The sequence below is a fragment of the Palaemon carinicauda genome, chromosome 28 (assembly GCF_036898095.1).
Source record: "Palaemon carinicauda isolate YSFRI2023 chromosome 28, ASM3689809v2, whole genome shotgun sequence".
NCBI classification, from domain to species: domain Eukaryota; kingdom Metazoa; phylum Arthropoda; class Malacostraca; order Decapoda; family Palaemonidae; genus Palaemon; species Palaemon carinicauda.
In genome coordinates, this window is record NC_090752.1 from 11,573,051 (window position 1) to 11,593,680 (window position 20,630).

At 39.1% G+C, this 20,630-nt stretch overlaps 1 protein-coding gene across 2 annotated transcripts in view; it reads right to left on the bottom strand.

Annotated features, from left to right (window-relative positions):
* Positions 1-16,535, bottom strand: part of Cdc2rk (cyclin-dependent kinase 10) — an 87,432-nt gene extending 70,897 nt beyond the window's left edge. Inside the window, exons 1-2 of one of the 2 annotated variants that reach the window (XM_068351786.1) lie at positions 16,371-16,535; positions 1,534-1,635 (exon numbers count right to left, since the gene is read on the bottom strand). In XM_068351786.1, the coding sequence (XP_068207887.1) occupies positions 1,534-1,635; positions 16,371-16,382 (114 nt within the window). In that variant the 5' untranslated portion in view covers positions 16,383-16,535. Of the gene's footprint in view, positions 1-1,533; positions 1,636-16,370 lie in introns of those variants that run through there. The other variant, XM_068351787.1, reaches the window with a different exon arrangement.
* Positions 16,536-20,630: the final 4,095 nt, after the last annotated feature.

Genomic DNA, 20,630 nt, shown 5'->3' on the forward strand with positions numbered 1-20,630 from the left:
TCCCCTGGGCTTGGGAGCTTGTAAGAGGTCCCAGACTAGGCGAACAACTGGCACGAACAGACGAACCCTCGAACGCAACACTGTAACACTTTGCGCTTATCACTTTATCACTTTTGATTTTCTGTTTGCACTTATTTCACTGAACTCGAAACTTTAAGTGGTTTGTACCTGAAACACGCAATTCTATCCTTCATTAAAAGTTAGTAATTGCGAAAACAGTATTACAATGTAACAGAAAAACATAATGAAAGATAAATAATTCAGTGGCTGGAAAAGAGACTAAACACTAGATCAAATAAACTACGTTTAAAATCTCTCACCGCATAAAGCCTGGGAACAAGAATAAAACTCTAGAAACGTTTACCTTCTTCCCCTAAAGAGACTAGGGAGAAGAGCAAAAACGATAACAACGTTACCCGCTTGAACGAAACGTTTATCCTCCTCTCTCTCCCTCCGTCTCTATCTCTCTCTCTCTCTCTCTTGACTTAGAACCTGAGAGATGAGCCCAATTATATATATCGTTAAAACATATTATTGTTAAAGGAAAAAAACTGAAAGATTTCCCAAATAAAAAGTTCCTTTATTAGAATTAAAACCATTTAAGCTAAGAAAGAATGAACAAAACGCCAGAATCGGTTTACTCTCACTGCAACGTGACACCGTGAATACTCTCTCTCTATCGTAACGATAGAGCGCAAGTTGAACGTTCTGAACGTCAACAACTGCAGAGACAAAACAAAACGTTAGTTCAACTTTGAAAACAGTACGAGACTATCAAAGAAATTCTTTCAAAAACATTAAAATAGCATAATATGTTAACAGGTAAAAACGAAATGACGGGCTCAATGTTAATTAACTTCGGTTCCAAGAAAAGACCACCCACTATCAGGAAAGGTCGAATATAAACAAATATAAAAATTAATTTTAATAAGTTTATAATAAAAGGAAGTTAATCGAAGAGGCCCATAAAAGGCGGAGAGATATAAAATAAATCTATAACTTTTGTTAAGCAAAATTAAGAAAGAGAGTCTATACTCTCTTCGACACCAACACTTCCGTCTAAGGGAAGGGTCGGCCATTAAAAGTGAAAGAGAGTTCATACTCTCTTCGTCACCAAAATTAAATCAAAAATTAAATCAAATTAATTCCAAAAACTTGCTAAGCTAATGATAAAGCTTCCTGAATAGCAAAGGCTAAACTCTAGAGCAAATACATCACCAAATCGTGAGCAATAACTCCAGAATCAACAGCGTATCCATGTAGGTCTAGCCGGAGGCACGACAGAGGAAAAATTGAGGTGGTGTTGACAAGAAGTACTGGAGTACCTGACCACAGATGGCGCTGTTGTGTTCACCCCCACCTGTATAGCGATCGCTGGCGTATCCCGACCGTAGATTTCTGTCGGCAACAGAGTTGACAGCTACATGATTATCGGGTAAGATTAATATTGAAAATAATCATACTAAAAACTAATTACAATAAGACTGATAAATATAAAAAATATAAATTCTAGGTAATTAGTTTCATGCTTACCAAATGTTGTTCTTTAATTTCAATAGTTTCTCCCGTACGAAAAGAAATCAGGGTAGGTCTCTTGAGCTGCGATGTACTGCTACTTCTTTCAGCCATATTTCCCTGGAAAGTGGAATAGAAAGACAAGTGAGATTTTAAGACCAGAGGGAGGACTCTACCGTATAAAAAATAGATTTTTTTAAAAGTAATCTGCAAGGTCTATAGAATACCAGGTCAACCCACGCGGAGGTAAATTGGGGGTTAGCGGGGATTAGAGGGGTAAACGTTAAGTGGGGGTAAGTTTCGTGACGTCACAGAGCTCCATTGGCCGGCGAAAGAGTACCATTCAGTATTAGCTTGCTTTGCAAAAGTTCAGTTTTCGTCATTATCCCGTTGAAAATAACATTTCTATTTCAGAAAAAAATTAATATTATAAGCTATTTTGATGACTACATTTCGTTACAAAATACTTCCTGTGAGAAAGTTTTTAAGGAAAATGGTTTAAAAAGTCGCATATCAGAAAAGAACAAATATTATCCAAATCCTTTATGGAAATATTGTTTCACCAAATGTACAATTAAGCAATGTGCATGCATATTTAGATACATTTCTAAACTAATCATTTACTAATGACTCAAAACTAAATCTCAGAAATATCTATTAAAATAAAGTTGTACAAACACACAATAGAAATAAGTGATCATGATTATTACATTTTACAATCTTCTAACTTTCATAGTTATTTTCCTTGCAGAAGTTATTTCTTTTAGTTAATATTATTATTCTAAAAATATTTCGTCAACGAACAAAATAAGTGACTAAAAGTGGTAATCCCATTTTATTAGGAATATCTAATGCTATTTTTTACTACTCTGATAACTTTTATTTTTTTTTTTTTTCAATATTCTTTATCGGATCAGTAAATTCTTTTGATGCCTTCACCAATTCCTTATTTGCTGAGCTAATTATACCTGCCCACGAATCGTCCCCCTTTAATACAGATTTGTGCGTTAGGGAAACTTGAGGGCAATGGAACCGGCGAAACAGTCTAGACCTTTCTATTTTGCATCATCCATATGTCCAATTATCAACTTCCCCTATACTTTTTGTAACATCATTTCCTTCACCGTCGCATTCATCGGGCAGATAAAATATCATCGCATATAGCCTTAGATCACGTTGTAGCGATTTTTCATCTTTATCTTGAGAGAGAGAGAGAGAGAGAGAGAGAGAGAGAGAGAGAGAGAGAGAGAGAGAGAGAGAGAGAGAGAGAGAGAGAGAGAGAGAGAGAGAGAGAGAGAGAGAGAGAGAGAGAGAGAGAGAGAGAGAGAGAGAGAATTATTATCAAGAAAATAAAAGGTTCTAGCTGTTAAGTTATCTATATTGCAATTGAGATCTGTATTATATTTTGACCTTATAAGGTAACTGTCCTTTTCTAATAGATGATATTTAACACTATTTAACTGTATCTAACGCTGGGTGCTGATAGCAGACTTCCATTTATCACAAAAAGGTAAGGAAATGTTCAAGTCCATCTTGATTCATTCTATAAGTCAATAAAATGATTTATTAAATATAATTTTCTCCTTTTTAACAATATTGGCAAAGATTCACAAGAAACTGCCAATCCTATTTGGAATGAATAAAGACAATTATTTCCCATTAGCTTCAATTATTTTACTCGGTGTCGTGCAATTGATGAAATCATCCTTATTTTGTAAGATCAACCCGTATTAATTTCTGAACATCTTTGTATCGTACGGAACTCCAGAGATAAATTGACTTATTTCTTCCCAATGCTTATCTAAAAATAATCCTTTGCTACAGAAATATTTAAGCGATTTCGTAATTGTTTCTAATATCAATTGTACAGCTAATTTTACATTCATATGCTGAAAGCCACTGACATTTATATGTTTCTCCAAATTTATGTAATGTTTTCAGATCACTTTTACATTATAAGTTCCCTTAGCGAAGAGCAGTGGACAAAATCACCGTCACTTTGCTGAAAGCCATTATCAAAGAAATTGTTTCTTATTAGTCTCATGAGATGTGGAGCATCAGCAAAGACACAAACAACGCGATCGGTGATGCTGGATTTACAATCATCGAATTATGCACACTTATGCCTAAAGATTTCCATTAACTAACGTTGGTAGGACCTAGGTCGTTAAATATAAACATTACAGGAAAACTCGCTAGTTCTATCTTAATGATAGTATAATTTTTAGAGCACAAAGAGTATCTGAATCTTAGTCATAACTACATTTTTAGGCAATGCTGCCTTCATCAAATCATTAGGTGGAAACACGCTCAAAATTATTTGTGATTTGTCCTTAAATAATTTGATAACGGTCTTTAAAATTTATGGTTCGACATCCAACATATACTAACACAACTATTTAACGTAGAAATGGAAGAAAGATTGAAATATTGAACATCAGCTTCCTTGTAAGCAAACTGTAAAATAGTAAATACCGGAAAACAAAGGCTGGTAAATCAGACCACGGTGCGGTGTGACGTCATCAATAACCGCATGGCTAGCCTGCGCAGTAGAGAACACAGTTTGGGCCGCTGATGGGTAGACCTTGTATTCTATAGACCTTGGTAATCTGTATACTGTATCTTCTAAATTAACTATAGTATAAAAAACTGAGTCCTTTAATAAGTGTATATTTTCAGCATAGATGGAACTAGGCTGTTAAAATCTATAACAAGGCGTCGGTAGTTAACGACAGGTGAAGGTGAAGCCACGCCCTACACCAGCATACTGAGTAGCCACTTTGACACTAAACCTAGGACTTGAGGGGTAATTAAGTGGGGAAGTGTAACTTAAAGGACTCAGGTTTGTAAAATTGGGAAAAATATCAATCATCTTGAAAATCTGTGATTTGTTCCTACACGAATAAAAACCTCGTCTTTTAATATCTTCAGGAGGGAGGAAGTCCTATAACCAACTGGCTGGTTTACTTTTGTGGGGAATGTCAGCACACCTTGGCCCAGAATAGGAGCGAATGTTGTGACTCCTGTTAGCCTCCTAGTGACATGCAAATGAAGAGGAGGCAGGTGCTACGCTAAGTCACTACCATGGATTAGTAGACAGTTAAGGAAGAACCTTTATTTATGTGGAGGATATGCTGTCTAAATGTATGTTCATATGAGAACCTGGGTGCAAAATTTTTTCACTCAATCATGTGGCTCACCTGCATGTATCGTCCATCCAATAAATAACAAAGTGACTCCTACACCCCCAAGGAATGAGAAGTAAGAAGAGATAAAAGGACAGTCGATCTTGCTTCTCATTCTGGACTTCCGTGACAACTGTTATCTTAGATGAGAAGGTTCTTGTTCAGGGAAGGGGCTAGGTTTGTTACATGAACTGTTGAGCCACTACTACCAGGTCAAGGATAAAGATATCCCGGAATCTGTGGGTACTCCCAAAAGCAATGGGCAGTAAAGATCGTCTGTTACCAACAGAACATTCTTAGCAAGAAAAGCCTCGGACAAGCTCTTCCGGAGAGCTGGGATAGATCCGATATTCTGGTCTCATGTGATCAAATCCAAGGTGGTAAAATTGTGCCCTCGTGGATGTGCGTTTTAGATTGCTCCACAAACCCACAAAAAAAAACAGTTTTAGCATCTCTTTTCTTACTCTTTCCATACTGAAGGAATATTCGTAGTGTCCCCCACCTCAGAACAGGAAGATAAGTCATTCTGGCCTCCACTAGTCCCATTTATAAAGAAAAGATGAAGGAGTAGAGTCTTGGCTGACTGGATTTTAAGTACTGACCACAAACTCCTGAAACAAGGTGATGGAGAGCTTCTTCTATCCTTCAAAATGACACAAAAAAATGAATGGCATTTCCCTATTTGCTTCGCCTGGGCTATTACAGACTCGAGTGGGTCAACCTATTAAGAGACCTGAGATTTGTGAAATGCTCCATGAGGCCTGAGCTCTCTAGGAGGTCAAGACTATTCTGTTCCCACTCCTCATGAGTCCTGTCAATTCTCGTAAAGGATCCAGGCCTGAAACCAAGTAAAACATATTGGTAGGGGACTGAGCATTATCATTACAGCAAAAATTGAGAAGCTTTCCCAATAAAGTAACTGAGATAAACATCTAACCTGGGTACCATTTGGCATGTGACTGCTGGGAGCAATCAGGGCTCTGGATCTCGATGTCTTCTACAGACTGTTGAGAAATTGGTGAAGCAGGGAAAGGAGGGGCGGAAAGGCATAAGCGTCGAGGATTTCCGTAGATGTTGGAACGCGTCTTCGAACTTTGCCAACAATCTGGGACTGGCAGAATCCGGTAAGTTTCTTTTTAGGCTGCTTGGCAAGCAGGTCGAGCGGTGGTGAGAACTGAAGACTTTCTGCCACTAAATGATGTAAGGATGACAAAAGAAACCCTACACTAAGACTTTCAATTGAGCATGTTTTGCTCAAACAGTCCTTTTGCCTGAAAGCTCTTGCACAGCTCTATTGCTTCTTATACAGTACTTCCAAGAATGAACCTACTTGAGAAGGGTTTGTAACTTTGATCACAAATGAAAGTGTTGTCAATCATTATCGTTACCAAGTGCTCCATCAAACTTTGGAAAGCTTGCAAAGTAATAGTGCTGCACGCATTCCTGGTGGGTTGAAGAGCATATGTTTTTCCTGTAGATCACATTCCCTAGGAAGGAATAAACTCTGCCTCATCCCTTTTCTGCAACATTTGGGGGCAGAAGAATCTTAGAGGAGAGGAGTCTTCACAATAAAGTTCATCATGCAGTTACAGTACCAGGGTAGATCACCCTGTATTCCTGTTGCTATCCAACCCAAATGTACAGTAAGAGGAATACTGGTTGTTAAATAGGAGCGATTGCTGGAAAGACAGGCAAGTGGAATTAGCTTTCAGATCGTTGAAGGAAGTCGCCCTGTTAATCCGGAAGGCAGTTTAAGAACCATTGTGTTAACTATGTTACTATGACCATTTGATGGGAGGCCCGCATAGTTGTTATGCTAAAGCATTCCCAAATATTCCCCCGTTTGTCTAGTAGTCCTAAAGAAGTTTTTCCAATACATCTCAATTCACAGATCAACACAAGAGGAAAGAAATCTGCCTTGGCGCAGAAGTAATTCCTCTGTACGAGGGTAGAAAGCGGCAATCTCTCCGACCACTCAGCAGGCGAGTGCCGATTGGAAGAGTCTAGCGTGAACACTTGGGGAGTGGTAGCCAGTGTGAAGCACCAGGCTTTGAACTGGTAGCTACTTTTACAAAGGGGACAGTGGAGAAAGCCTCCTACAGGACAGAGAGAATAGATCAGAGGGTACATGATCTTCCCATGTACGGGGAGGGCCCAGTCGTCATTCTTATGACAGACTGTAGGCCGATAACCATGCAATTTTGAATGACATCTGGGGAACCAAGCAGGAAGACTGATGACCAGTTTCCAGTTCCCCATTGACTATCCTACTAATGAGAATAGGCTGTAGGAGTCCATAAACCTTCTCGGAAGCCCTCCAGTTTTATCCGTCCCTACCAGTAGGGGAAGAGTTCTGGAACACTGCAGGTAACGCTCAACATCCTGACTGGCACATTGCTGGTCATAGGAGCCAAGGCAGAATTCTACGATCCTTTCTGCTTTATCTTCTGCTACCCCTCTACCAGGTAGGTCAGGTTGAGGGTGAAAGGACAGAGAATGAAAGAGCAGATTGGACATATAGGTCACACAGTAGTCTACCTCAACGCCTGCTAAAGGTGTGATGGGAATTGCGGAATAGTTATTCTTGAAGGACCTAAACTTTTGGCTGTAACCGATTGGTGGAGGAAGAGACCTGATTGTGCCTTTTTCCAATATTACTCTCCCATGATCACTTCTCCCTCTGTGGGAACCGGGTTGCAGCCTTCGTACCAATGCCCTCTGTGATTGGTCACACACATTTGCAAAAGAAATTAACACCAAACTGGGCCCTATGGATGAGAGCACATAGAATGAACACATTGGTTCTTCAACTGAAGGTTATCCAGGGGGATAACAATCGACACTCTTGCTTGTTCATCCTTCGAAGAAGACAGAACGAGTAGAGGTCCCAGGGAGGGAACAAGGCGCCGGAGAAATGTCATGAATTCTTTCCCTTAGGGGAAAACCCCGAGGTCGACAAATTCCTTTTGGACTTATTCTTCCGTCACCCATCATGCTAACTAGGTGGGTTGCTATACCTTGTGTGCACTTTTATGGCTAGTTTTCCCACACGCTGGAACAATACAACAAAATACATCCTAGTTGGAATAAACAAGGGTTCTTTAACTCGTGATGAGTCAGGGAACAAAACCCTCCAATGAATAAGATATGCAGAGCCATTTATAAATTTACTGATGGCATGTACGGAAGTGGGCATTTATGGGAGAAAGCTACTAGCTAAGGCAGATTAGGTAAGACAGCACTCTAGGATGACTCCAGAAGTACAAGGAGCTATGGTTAAGTTTTACTTGTATTTCTGAGTTAAGTTAGGTTTAAGCTTGTGATCTCTCTCGGTCCACTCATTCCTGAGAATGATGCATGCAAAACTTTTTGTGGATTAAGAAATGATACTGTACATTAATCTCCTACTAACACGAATGCAACAGCTCCAATGGACAAATGACCACAATGATGGCATTTTCTATATGCACACAGAAAATATGTGAGAAATAATTGGTTAATGGGGGAGGAGCTTCAGTTTGCTTAACCTCACACATGACCTTTCCAATATCTTTTAGGAAGACCTCAATGATGACTGGCACCATTTATGCAAATATTGCATGTGCACTGGATTAGTTGGGAGCATATCTTTCTCAACCTATATTATGCTCTTTTGAGTGATGTAATATGTTATTTTCATTAGTAAAATAAATTTTTGAATATACTTACCCGATAATCATGTAGCTGTCAACTCTGTTGCCCGACAGAATTCTACGGAAGGGATACGCCAGCGATCGCTATACAAGAGGGGGGTGTACTCACAAGCGCCACCTGTGGCCAGGTACTGCAGTACTTCTTGTTGACACCACTTCAATTTTTCCTCGGTCCACTGGTTCTATGGGGAGGAAGGGTGGGTCAATTAAATCATGATTATCGGGTAAGTATATTCAAAAATTTATTTTACTAATGAAAATAACATTTTTCAATATTAAACTTACCCGATAATCATGTAGCTGATTCACACCCAGGGAGGTGGGTGAAAACCAGTGTACATGTATATCAAGAAGCTAAGTATCCCGTATTTCATATTATCAGTTATTCAAAATAACAATGAAATTACAAGTACCTGGTAAGGAAGTCGACTTGAGCCATTACTCTGCCTTAAATAAGTTCGTCTTCTTTACTGAGCGCAGCGTTCCTCTTAGGAGGCTGAACAACTCTAAGGTGCTGAAGTATCAAGGGCTGCAACCCATACTAAAGGACCTCATCACAACCTTTAACCTCGGCGCTTCTCAAGAAAGAATTGACCACCCGCCAAATCAACAAGAATGTGGAAGGCTTCTTAGCCGACCGTACAACCCATAAAAAGTATTCAAGAGAAAGGTTAAAAGGTTATGGGATTATGGGAATGTAGTGGCTGAGCCCTCGCCTACTACTGCATTCGTTGCTACGAATGGTCCCAGGGTGTAGCAGTACTCGTAAAGAGACTGGACATCTTTGAGATAGAATGATGCGAACACTGACTTGCTTCTCCAATAGGTTGCATCCATAACACTCTGCAGAGAATGGCTCTGTTTGAAGGCCACTGAAGTAGCCACAGCTCCCACTTCATGTGTCCTTACCTTCAGCAAAGCAAGGTCTTCTTCCTTCAGATGAGAATGTGCTTCCCTAATCAGAAGCCTGAATAGTAAGAAACTGAGTTCTTAGAACTTGGAAAAGAAGGTTTCTTGATAGCACACCATAAGGTTTCTGATTGTCCTCGTAAAGGTTAAGACCTTTTTAGATAGTACCTAAGAGCTCTAACTGGGCAAAGTACTCTCTCCAGTTCATTCCCCACCAAGTTGGACAGGCTTGGGATCTCGAACGACTTAGGCCAAGGACGTGAAGGAAGCTCGTTTAGTAAAAACCGAGCTGCAAGGAACATGTAGCCGTTTCAGATGTGAAAACAATGATCCTGCTGAAGGCGTGGATCTCACTTACTCTTTTAGCTGTTGTCAAGCACACGAGGAAAAGAGTTTTTAATGTGAGGTCCTAAAAAGAGGCTGATTGGAGAGGTTCAAATCTTGATGACATAAGGAACCTTAGGACCACGTCTAGATTCCAGCCTGGAGTGGACAACCGACGTTCCTTTGAGGTCTCAAAAGACCTAGGGAGGTCCTGTAGATCTTTGTTGGTGGAAAGATCCAAGCCTCTGTGGCGGAAAACCGCTGCCAACATACTTCTGTAACCCTTGATCGTAGGAGCTGAAAGGGATCTTACTTTCCTTAGATATAACAGGAAGTCAGCAATCTGGGTTACAGTGGTACTGGTTGAGGAAACTGCATTGGTCTTGTACCAGCTACGGAAGACTTCCCCTTGAGACTGATAGATTCTGAGAGTGGATGTTCTCCTTGCTTTGGCAATCGCTCTGGCTGCCTCCTTCGAAAAGCCCCTAGCTCTTGAGAGTCTTTCGAAAGTCTGAAGGAAGTCAGACGAAGAGCGTGGAGGTTCGGGTGTACCTTCTTTACGTGAGGTAGACGTAGAAGGTTCACTCCTAGAGGAAGAGTCCTGGGAATGTCGACCAGCCATTGCAGTACCTCTAAGAACCATTCTCTCGCGGGCCAGAGCGGAGCCAACCAACGTCAGCCGTGTCCCTTTGCGAGAGGAGAACTTCTGAAGTACCCTGTTGACAATCTTGAACGGCGGGAATGCATACAGGTCGAGATGGAACCAATCCAGCAGAAAAGCATCCACGTGAACTGCTGCTGGGTCTGGAATCGGAGAACAATACAATAGGAGTCTCTAGGTTATCGAGGTAGCGAACAGATCTATGGTTGGCTGACCCCACAGGGCCCAAAGTCTGCTGCAAACATTCTTGTGAAGGGTCCACTCTGTGGGGATGACCTGACCCTTCCGGCTGAGGTGATCTGCCAAGACATTCATACCGCCCTGAATGAACCTCGTTACCAGCGTGAGCTTTCGATCTTTAGACCAGATGAGGAGGTCCCTTGCGATCTAGAACAACTTCACGAAAGAGTCCCTCCCTGCTTGAAGATGTAAGCCAGGGCTGTGGTGTTGTCAGAGTCCACCTCCACCACTTTGTTAAGCTGGAGGGACTTGAAGTTTATCAAGGCCAGAAGAACCGCCAACAACTCCTGCAATTGATGTGAAGTGTCCTTTGCTCCTGATTCCATGTTCTCGATCATTCCTGTCCGTCCAAAGTCGCACCCCAGCCCGTGTCTGATGTGTCCGAGAGGAGACGGCGGTCGGGTTTCTGAACAGCCAAAGGTAGACTTCCTTGAGAAGAAAGCTGTTCTTACACCACGCGAGAGAAGACCTCCTCTCTTCGGAAACAGGAACTGAGACCGTCTCTAGCGTCATGTCCTTTATCCAGTGAGCAGCTAGATGATACTGAAGGGGGGGAGGTGGATTCTCCCTAACACGATGAACAGGGCCAGCGATGAAAGTGTCCCTGTTAGACTCATCCACTACCTGACTGAGCATCGGTTCCTTCTCAGCATGCTCTGGATGCATTCTAGGGCTTGGAAGATCCTTGGGGCCGACGGAAAAGCCCGAAAAGCTCGACTCTGAAGATCCATACCCAGGGAGACAATGGTCTGGGATGGGATGAGCTGAGACTCCTCAAAATTGACCAGGAGGCCCAGTTCCTTGGTCAGATCCATAGTCCATCTGAGAATCTCCAGACAGCGACGACTTGTGGGAGCTCTTAAAAGCCAGTCGTCTGACGGAGCCGGACACAAGATCATGGTACTGCTGCACAGTCTGTGAACTGTCAACCATGGGGAAGCGAGGAAGTACAGTGACAACCCGAAGCTGTCTAGACTGTCTGGGTCGTACAGACAACTCCTTATCGGGTTGCTGAGGTTGCCGCACTGCGTCACAACAAGTCACTTCTGCTGGTTGTTGAACGTCTTCCCAGTGACACACTGACTCCGTAAACAAAAAATCCTTTAACAAGGACTAAGCTTGGACTGCATGTCTTGCAACACAGCTCAAGGTCTATGGGAGCAGGTGTGGTAACAGACGGGGTTAGTGACTGAAGTGGAACCATTACCTTCCCTGGAAGCATGTTATGCTTAAATAAAAGTCCATAGGAGGCTACGCAGCTAAAGGCTCCTCTCCAAATGACAGAGTCCTCAAGGGAATATCAGAAGGAGGGAGAAAAGCACTTTCTCATCTACAGGGACCATATCCGAGAAAAGTTAAGTTCTCTCAGTGAGGGTTTCAATGGTGCAAAAGCAGCAGACTAGAAGGCAACGTTATGAAACTGCTTGACAGTCTAGTGAGTTGGCAACAACCAAAGATGTATGACTGAGAAGCATGCGGTAAGGTATGCAGAGCATGTTGTATGCAGAGCATGCTGTATGCAGAGCATGCTGTATGTAGAGCATGTTGTATGCAGAGCATGCTGTATGCAGAGCATGTTGTATGCAGAGCATGCTGAATGCAGAGCATGCTGTATGCAGAGCATGTTGTATGCAGAGCATGCTGTATGCAGAGCATGCTGTATGTAGAGCATGTTGTATGCAGAGCATGCTGAATGCAGAGCATGCTGTATGCAGAGCATGTTGTATGCAGAGCATGCTGTATGCAGAGCATGCTGTATGCAGAGCATGCTGTATGTAGAGCATGCTGTAAGGTAGGCAGAGCGTGTTGCATGGCGTTTAACATTTCTCAGAAATTCCATGACCAGTGCTAGAGTGCTTCATGCATGCTTGCATGGGGTTTTAATATCAACATAATATTTACCTTACATTCATAACTCATGATTCATTTTTGTTTTGAAGATATTTTTGCCATATTTTGCGATATTGTTAAAAATATATTGCAAGGAATACATATATATCTTTATATAAGTAAGACAAATAACCTCCATTATCATAATGTTTGTGTAGGCATACTTGTATATGATTACAAATGCAAGTTATGAAAGTAATGAGGTGTTATTATTGTCATTTGTTATTTCTCAAGTTGAGGAGAAAGTGGCAGATGCATGCGTTGAGGTGGCTGACTCATAGCATGAGGTTGCTGCCTCAAGAGTTGCGCTTGCTGTAAGGGTTGCGGATGCGCAGTAGCAGGTTCCTGAGGAACGAGTTAAGGTTCCTGAGGTGTGAGCTGCGAGAGTTGAGGTAGCGGCTGCGCAGAACGCAGTTCTTGTCTCGCGAGTTGAGGTTCCTGAGGAGCTAGCCTAAGCTGCAGCGAGTGCTGAGGTGGCTGCCTCATTGATGGAAGAGGTTGTCGTACCTCAAGAGATTGTTGCCTCTCTGGTGGAACCGCAAGCGGAAGCGGAGGAAGTAAGGCATAAGATTCCTGCTCCCATTGCTGAGGTTGCCTAAAATGAAAAGTTCCTTTATTAGAATTAAAACCATTAAGTTAAGAAAGAATGAACAAAACGCTAGACACGGTTACTCTTACTGCAACGTGACACCGTGAAAATTCTCTCTCTATCGTAACGATAGAACGCAAGTTGAACGTTCTGAACGTCAACAACTGCAGAGACAAAACAAAACGTTAGTTCAACTTTGAAAACAGTACGAGACTATCAAAGAAATTCTTTCAAAAACATTAAAATAGCATAATATGTTAACAGGTAAAACCGAAATGACGGGCTCAATGTTAATTAACTTCGGTACCAAGAAAAGACCGCCTACTATTAGGAAAGGTCGAATATAAACAAATATAAAAATTAATTTTAATAAGTTTAAAATAAAAGGAAGTTAATCGAAGAGGCCTATAAAAGGCGGAGAGATATAAAATAAATCTATAACTTTTGTTAAGCAAAATTAAGAAAGAGAGTCTATACTCTCTTAGACACCAACACTTCCGTCTAAGGGAAGGGTCGGCCATTTAAAGGTGAGAGAGAGTTCATACTCTCTTCGTCACCATAATTAATCAAATTAATTCCAAAAGATAGCTAAGCTAATAATAAAACTTCCTGAATAGCGAAAGCTGAAATCTTAGAGCAATACTTCACCAAAAACCGTGAACAAGACTCCAAAATTATAAGCGTATCCATGAACGTCTTGCCGGAAGCACGACAGAGGAAAAATTGAAGTGGTGTCAACAAGAAGTACTGCAGTACCTGGCCACAGGTGGCGCTTGTGAGTACACCCCCCTCTTGTATAGCGATCGCTGGCGTATCCCTTCCGTAGAATTCTGTCGGGCAACAGAGTTGACAGCTACATGATTATCGGGTAAGTTTAATATTGAAAATGTAAATTTTATCCTTAAATACTATAAAACCAACCAATGCTTAATATGTGAAAGCTAAGTAACATATAATAGTTTTGGATGACTACCTCTTATCTAATACATGTCTGTGGCGGAATGGCTTTCCTCAGCAAGGATTCAAATACTGTAGAGTATCAAGAATGAATGTATTTAGAAGGTCAAACTTAATGTTTGTGAACACTTTTCTTATGATGCCTTTCATTCCCAAAATATAAATTGTACTTAATACAAAAAATTCCAGTGAACTGAAGAGTTTCAAATTACCCCACAAAAAAATACTTTGAGAGGTTAAGAGGTGTTGTAGACTATAATAACCAAAAGTTTGAGATGTTAAAACTTATGGGGAAGGGCATACTTTGCTTGGTGTGGCACGAATGCTGGTACACTTGTGTCTTTAATCAAGACTCATATAATAGCAAGAATGATGATGATGAGTGGATCTGAAAAAGCCAGTTAGTTAGTAAGGGATAGGAGCACTACAAAGTTTAAAATTTCAGTGGAAAGAAGTCTGAAGACCATTCTCAAAGCTGAAGTGGGAGCTGGTCTTCGGTCTTGAATTCTAATCTTCTTATATCTAAGACTTACATTTGCCACCAAAATTCTATCAACCAACACGACTCCACAGAAGAATTAATGACGTATTGGTTAGATTAATAATGAGACTCGCTTAAAAAAGGGTCGTTTTAAAATTTAATTATACTTCAACACCAGAATTAAAATTGATTTGACTCTAAATTCAACCAATCATCACTTAACTCCTGAAATAACAATCGCCATAAGTATTAAAACTTACAATTTCCCATTGTGGCTTTCCTAATTATATGATAGGGAGATAGGCAAGTTATATGAGGTCATAGCTGGAACATATTGGTTAACATATTGACCAACTGACATTAAAAAAAAAAAAAAAAAAAAAAAAAAAAAAAAAAAAAAAAAGACCCAAAGAAAGGCAGTATCAATAAATATCAAAGTCTAATGCTTATCTTTAGCCCAAACTGAAAAGATATTTCCTTACTCCTCATATATCAAAGCACTTCTGCGTAACGTGCAGGCAAAGATAAAACTAACGACAGGAGGCACGTACAGTACTCGTCATAGAATGAAAGTGATGGCCTGGAACTGTAGGTTCCAGTCCTAAAATGCTCAAATTAAGTATGCTGAAGTGGCCTACACTAGAATAGAATGTAACTTGTGATTGGATAACTCTGACCTGTAAAATTGTAAAGTATTGACTACCGTGCCAAGTCTGTACCTAGCATACAAAGCAGGTTTATGGTGACCTGTTGGTAACGTCCTTGCCTGAAGATTGCCAAACTGGGATTCGAATCCTGCTCAAACTCGTTAGTTCCTTTAGTCGCTGCAACCTCCCCATCCTTGTGAGCTAAGTATGGGGAGTTTGGGGGAGTCTATAGGTCTATCTGCTGAGTCATCTGCAGTCATTGCCTGGCACTCCTTGGTCCTACTTTGGGTTGAGATTGGGCTTGGGTGCTATTTATATGTCACTGTCCCTTGCCTCTGCCATTCATGAGCGGCCTTTAAACCTTTAAACTACTGGTAGCCCTTTATTGCATTGATTGATTTACCATTTGGAGTAAGTGTAGTTCATTGGGCCCGGCGTAAACTTCCTTATTACTTGTTAATTTTATAATTATTGAAAAAATGTTGTTTATCTTAGACTGAAATACAATATGATGAAAGTAGTCTTACAATTTATGAAATATTATCATTTAGATTTTAGTGTTACCTTTTCAGGAGGGAAGCAAACATGGGGTTGAGACTTTGTCTTAGGGTAAGCTAAGCAGTTTAAGAGAGTAAGTAGGTAAGGCTGCAACTCATAGGTTAGGTGGGGACCCTTGGGTTAAGTGATGTTCTTGTGATATTTTTCCTTTTAAAATGGGGGTTTTCAGTCAAAACTTTTGTAATTTTACACTCAGTCTGTCTGGGAGAACAGTGCAAGTTAAAAATACGGTAGCCTAAGCTGAGGTCACAGGAGCCGTAGCCCCCTGATAGGTAGGAGCCGTAGCCCCCTGATAGGTAAGGATATGTTTACTCAGCTTTTTCACAGTGGTGCCCCACAGGTTACCGTAGGCTTAATTGTTACTGATTTACGGGCTGCCCAGCGGCAAGAGCCCGTGTCTTACATAAGGTAAGGCAATCTACACACACACACACACATACGGCAGAATTTTAGAACAGAGTAGGGAAAACAAAAACAGGTAAAAATCCCATAGCAGTGTCATAAACATTCATGTTCCACATTTTTGCCCGTAATATTTCCTATATCATAACAATTTCCCGGTTTAAGCCTATTATACACTCATAACATATTGAAACCATAGACCTATCAGTACGGCTCGTCTTTGGGTAGAGGCTAATCTAAACATGAATGATCCTTACAAACAGATTAGTATAGTTTAACAATATCAGGCAAGATTGTAAAATAGAGCACATTAATATTACCTGCTTGATCATGGCACGGAAATTGACTACTATCTAATAATATCACAATCTGTCACTCCAAAAAGACATCGATACTGTCAACTTCTTTATCAAGCGGCGTTTTTAAGTTTGTTTACAACTGTGTTCAGTTCAGTTGTTGGGCGGAGGGATTCGCCTTTCCAGCGGCACCTCCTTGGTTTTCTTCTTTATTCAAATTATTTTATCTTTTTCTCTCTTTTTTTTCACATCTGATAAATATATTCTTTTCTATTCTCTATTCTTTCTTAAACAGCACGTTTCTTATTATCTTTTTCTTTTCTTCTTCGTACGTTCGTACGGCTGTTGCAATTCTATTATTTTCCTTCTTTCGTCGCTGAGGTCTAGACAGTCAAAAATGGAATGGCCCAAGAGGTCTTCAGTAACTGCGCCACATAGCTTACATTCTACCCTCCCTCCTACTTCATGTCTTTTCCTATAATTTAATCTTAAACAGTTGGCCCTAGCTCTATACATAATAACGGAATCAGGTTTTTTTGTCATAAAACATTTCTCCTATTTGACCTTTTTCTGTTTGTATATTTCTAAACTATTTTTCTCTTTTATCTCATCCCTCTACTTTTTACCATCTACTTCTCTAATCTTGGTCTTGTGAAAACATCAAGGGTATCTTTCAATAAGCAAATCTAGTTAAACTATGTATTTAACATAAATGCTAGTTTCAATGTAAATTTTATATTATCATCCAGTATTGATCTGAATCTGACTCGTCCTTTTGATGAAGATATATGTCCCTTTAAATTTTAAAAGAATTGATAAAGTGGAGTATCTTAAGCTCTGAGCATTTAAATGTTAAGTATAAATCTTGTTAGTAAAACACGACTAAAATTCCTTTCATTTACAGACGTCAACACATATATGACTCAATATTTTCTTTAATTTAGTATTCAAAATTATATGAGACAAATGAAGATAATTGATTGTTCCTTTTATGACTATTATTAACTTTCACACAAAAATATAACCGAAATAAGTCTTTGTACAGTACGGCTAACCTGGTACATTCATTTACTCATTGCTAGATTAAAACAGAAAATATTAACGGGAAAGAATACATTAAAATGTTAGAAAAAAATGAAAAAATGTGGAAGAGCATTCTAATTACAATTATAATTTAGGGATGGTTGTATAATTTTGTAAACATCACAGCCCCTCACTTTGGTCATACAGTATTTTGGATGAAATACTTTATCAAGAATTGCAAATTTTACCAAATTGCATTTTTCCGGTAACTCCTTCCCATAAGATTACAGTTGTGAATTTTATCATTTCCATTGTTTTTGTTGTCGTTATCTTCATTATTATTGCTGTTGTGATACTGCAATCTTGATATATTTATCAACCGCGCTAAAATGCAATTTCACTTGAAATGGGGTATCTAACTATAATTATACTTAAACCCTTCAATACAGTTTCTAATCAAAACTATAAATCATGTGCTAATACAATATTTATAAAAAAAAATCAACAGAAATACAGTATCTGATAAATGGGTGAATGTTATGAAAGAAGAGAATGGAAACATCTTTTTATTCATCGAAACATTTATTAATCGAGAAAAACATAATTTCACCCAACAATAAATTATATATCTATATATATATCTATATATATACAGTATATATATATATATATATATATATATATATATATATATATATATATATATATATATATATATATATATATATATATCCTTTAACGCAATTAGCGATATCTGGCAAAGGTGACAATTCGTCCAGAATGTCAATATTCTACAAATATCTACGGTAAAGTCAAGAATACATCATGAAAATAAGATTCAAATTCACAGAAAACTAAACATAGGCCAGCATTTCCATTTGTAAGAAATTTGTTGGTCTATACAAAAATGCATTAAAAGAAAAAAAAAAGTTATTCTAATTTTTCTAATTCATATAAGAGCGGAATTAATATCAGTATAATTTTCACTTTAAACTTACAAAATATGTTTATTCGTTAAATTTAATTCAATAAAAATACTTATAATATCATTATCTATTAAACAACCAAAGTGAACTAAAAACCCAATTAATCATTGCTATCCAGTTCATTTTCACATAAATGAAAAACGTACTGTTATAATAGATAAAATACGTTGGATTTTGAATTCCGACAATGAATAGTAGATTGTTTATTATTTGAATATTTTAGTGTTCTTAAAAGTGCACAATTTTCATTAATCATTGTGTCTTTGTAGTAGTCCTTTCTCAAGTGTTATTGGTAACTTCAAGCCCAGATGAAGACAAGCAACCAGTGTTCTTTTAAAAATTCATTAGGAATAAGAAAACAAATAAACATCAGTAATCACTTTGAAACTTAACAAACAGAATCGTTCACGACCGTGCAGTGTGGTGCAGCAATTGCATGACGTTTTCCAGGTCCGTGGATTGCACCATGATAACCCTTGAGTGCTGTGCTAGTCTACTGGAAACGTCCCTGCCTGGTGATCTGCCGGACTGTGATTCGAGTCACGCTCAAGCTCGATAGGTTCTTGTAGTATCTGCAACCTCACCATCATTGTGAGCCAAAGATGGCGGGTTTAGGGGAGCCTTGTAGGTCTACCAGCCGAGTCATCCGCAGCCATTGCCTGGCCCTCCCTGGTCTTATCTTGAGTGGAGAGGGGACCTAAGCGCTTATTTTCTGTAATATGTTTAATCTCTAAGGCATTGTCCTGCTTGCTAGGGACAATGCCAATGTCCCTTGCCTCTGTCATTAATGAGTTACCTTTAAAGCAACATCTCGTTATTTCGATTAAAAGATTGTATGGCTGGCAACTTTATCCCCAAAGACTTGAAGAGAAATGGTTCCTATGTAACACTCAAGTGCCAACTATCTCAAAGAAGAAAAGGCAAATGGAAAAGATAAGCGATTTTAACCACAGTAGCTAATGGAACATCTTATATAAATTCAATAAATAGTACTTTGGACACAATTAAATCACCCAGTAAATTGATTAATTATGAAAGTTTCCTTTTTATAGTTTACTCATCACAATATATCGAAGATAAAATCACTTTTTATCTTTGTATTCTGGCAGCGATTTTGATCTTAGTATTAACTCACGTATTGCTAAAATGATGCCGATGAAAATCATTGCAGGTGTCTTAACTTTACACTTTTATAATTACTATAACGCTGTTTCTATTTTGGACTTGGTAGTTTGACTGATGTCTTCATAAGTCACATTAGAGAGAGAGAGAGAGAGAGAGAGAGAGAGAGAGAGAGAGAGAGAGAGAGAGAGAGAGAGAGAGAGAGAGAGAGAGAAAAGGCAGATTTCATATGTTGTTACAATCCATTAGTTTCCGACTTACTTTAAAATCATATTCTTATCTTTCATTTTTTCAGGGCATATTTTTATCTTTAAGATCATTGCTTGCATTTAATCGAAACCTACTCTTGTCCTTCTCTATCTTTATAAGTTTTAACCTAAATTTATATTTATTTTTCTTCTTTCCAATTCGTTGCTTATGTTTAGCCCAATTTTCATCTTCCTATCATATTTGCTTCAATCGTTTTTTTTTTCGATCTGTATTATTACATTAATTGGAGACCGAATACTTTCGTAGTTAGGTATTTTTTTTCGTTGTTACACAACATAAAACTTGACCGTACTAACAGTTTCCGCAGCTTCCTTAACATCTTATCCACTTTTACATACTTTAATTGTAGGCTACATTGTTATTTGCCATCTTGTTTCATGTTAAACAAGCTTTGTTATTCAATTTTGTTTTTACTTCTAAACCACAATCATTGACGACTCAACACTGTACGTATATGTGCATACACAGAACTGTTTTACATTACAATGGGTGTGCTGAACAATATTCTTGAGTTTGTAAAATGACTGCCATTTCAGTTCAAGTCATAAAACCATGAAAATGAAAACTGCAATAACAGTATGGTGTGATCTTTGAACTCGCCAATTTACAGCAACTTATATCAAGTGACAGTATTGTCTTAATTTTAAAATCTCAAAACTATGAATCACAAGCCTTTGACTGCTGTTGCGGAGACAGAGGCATGTATCCCTTACTAGGGTTCTCAGGAACATGCAAAGTATTCTCACTAATGTTCTTTGAATCACTGACATTCCCTTCATCACCAGGCACAGCGTAGGATGCATTATCCTTCCTCTGGTATGGATCCCAAGTATACACCTGCGTTCCGTACGCGTCTTGCAATTGCAGGTTACTCAAGTATGCT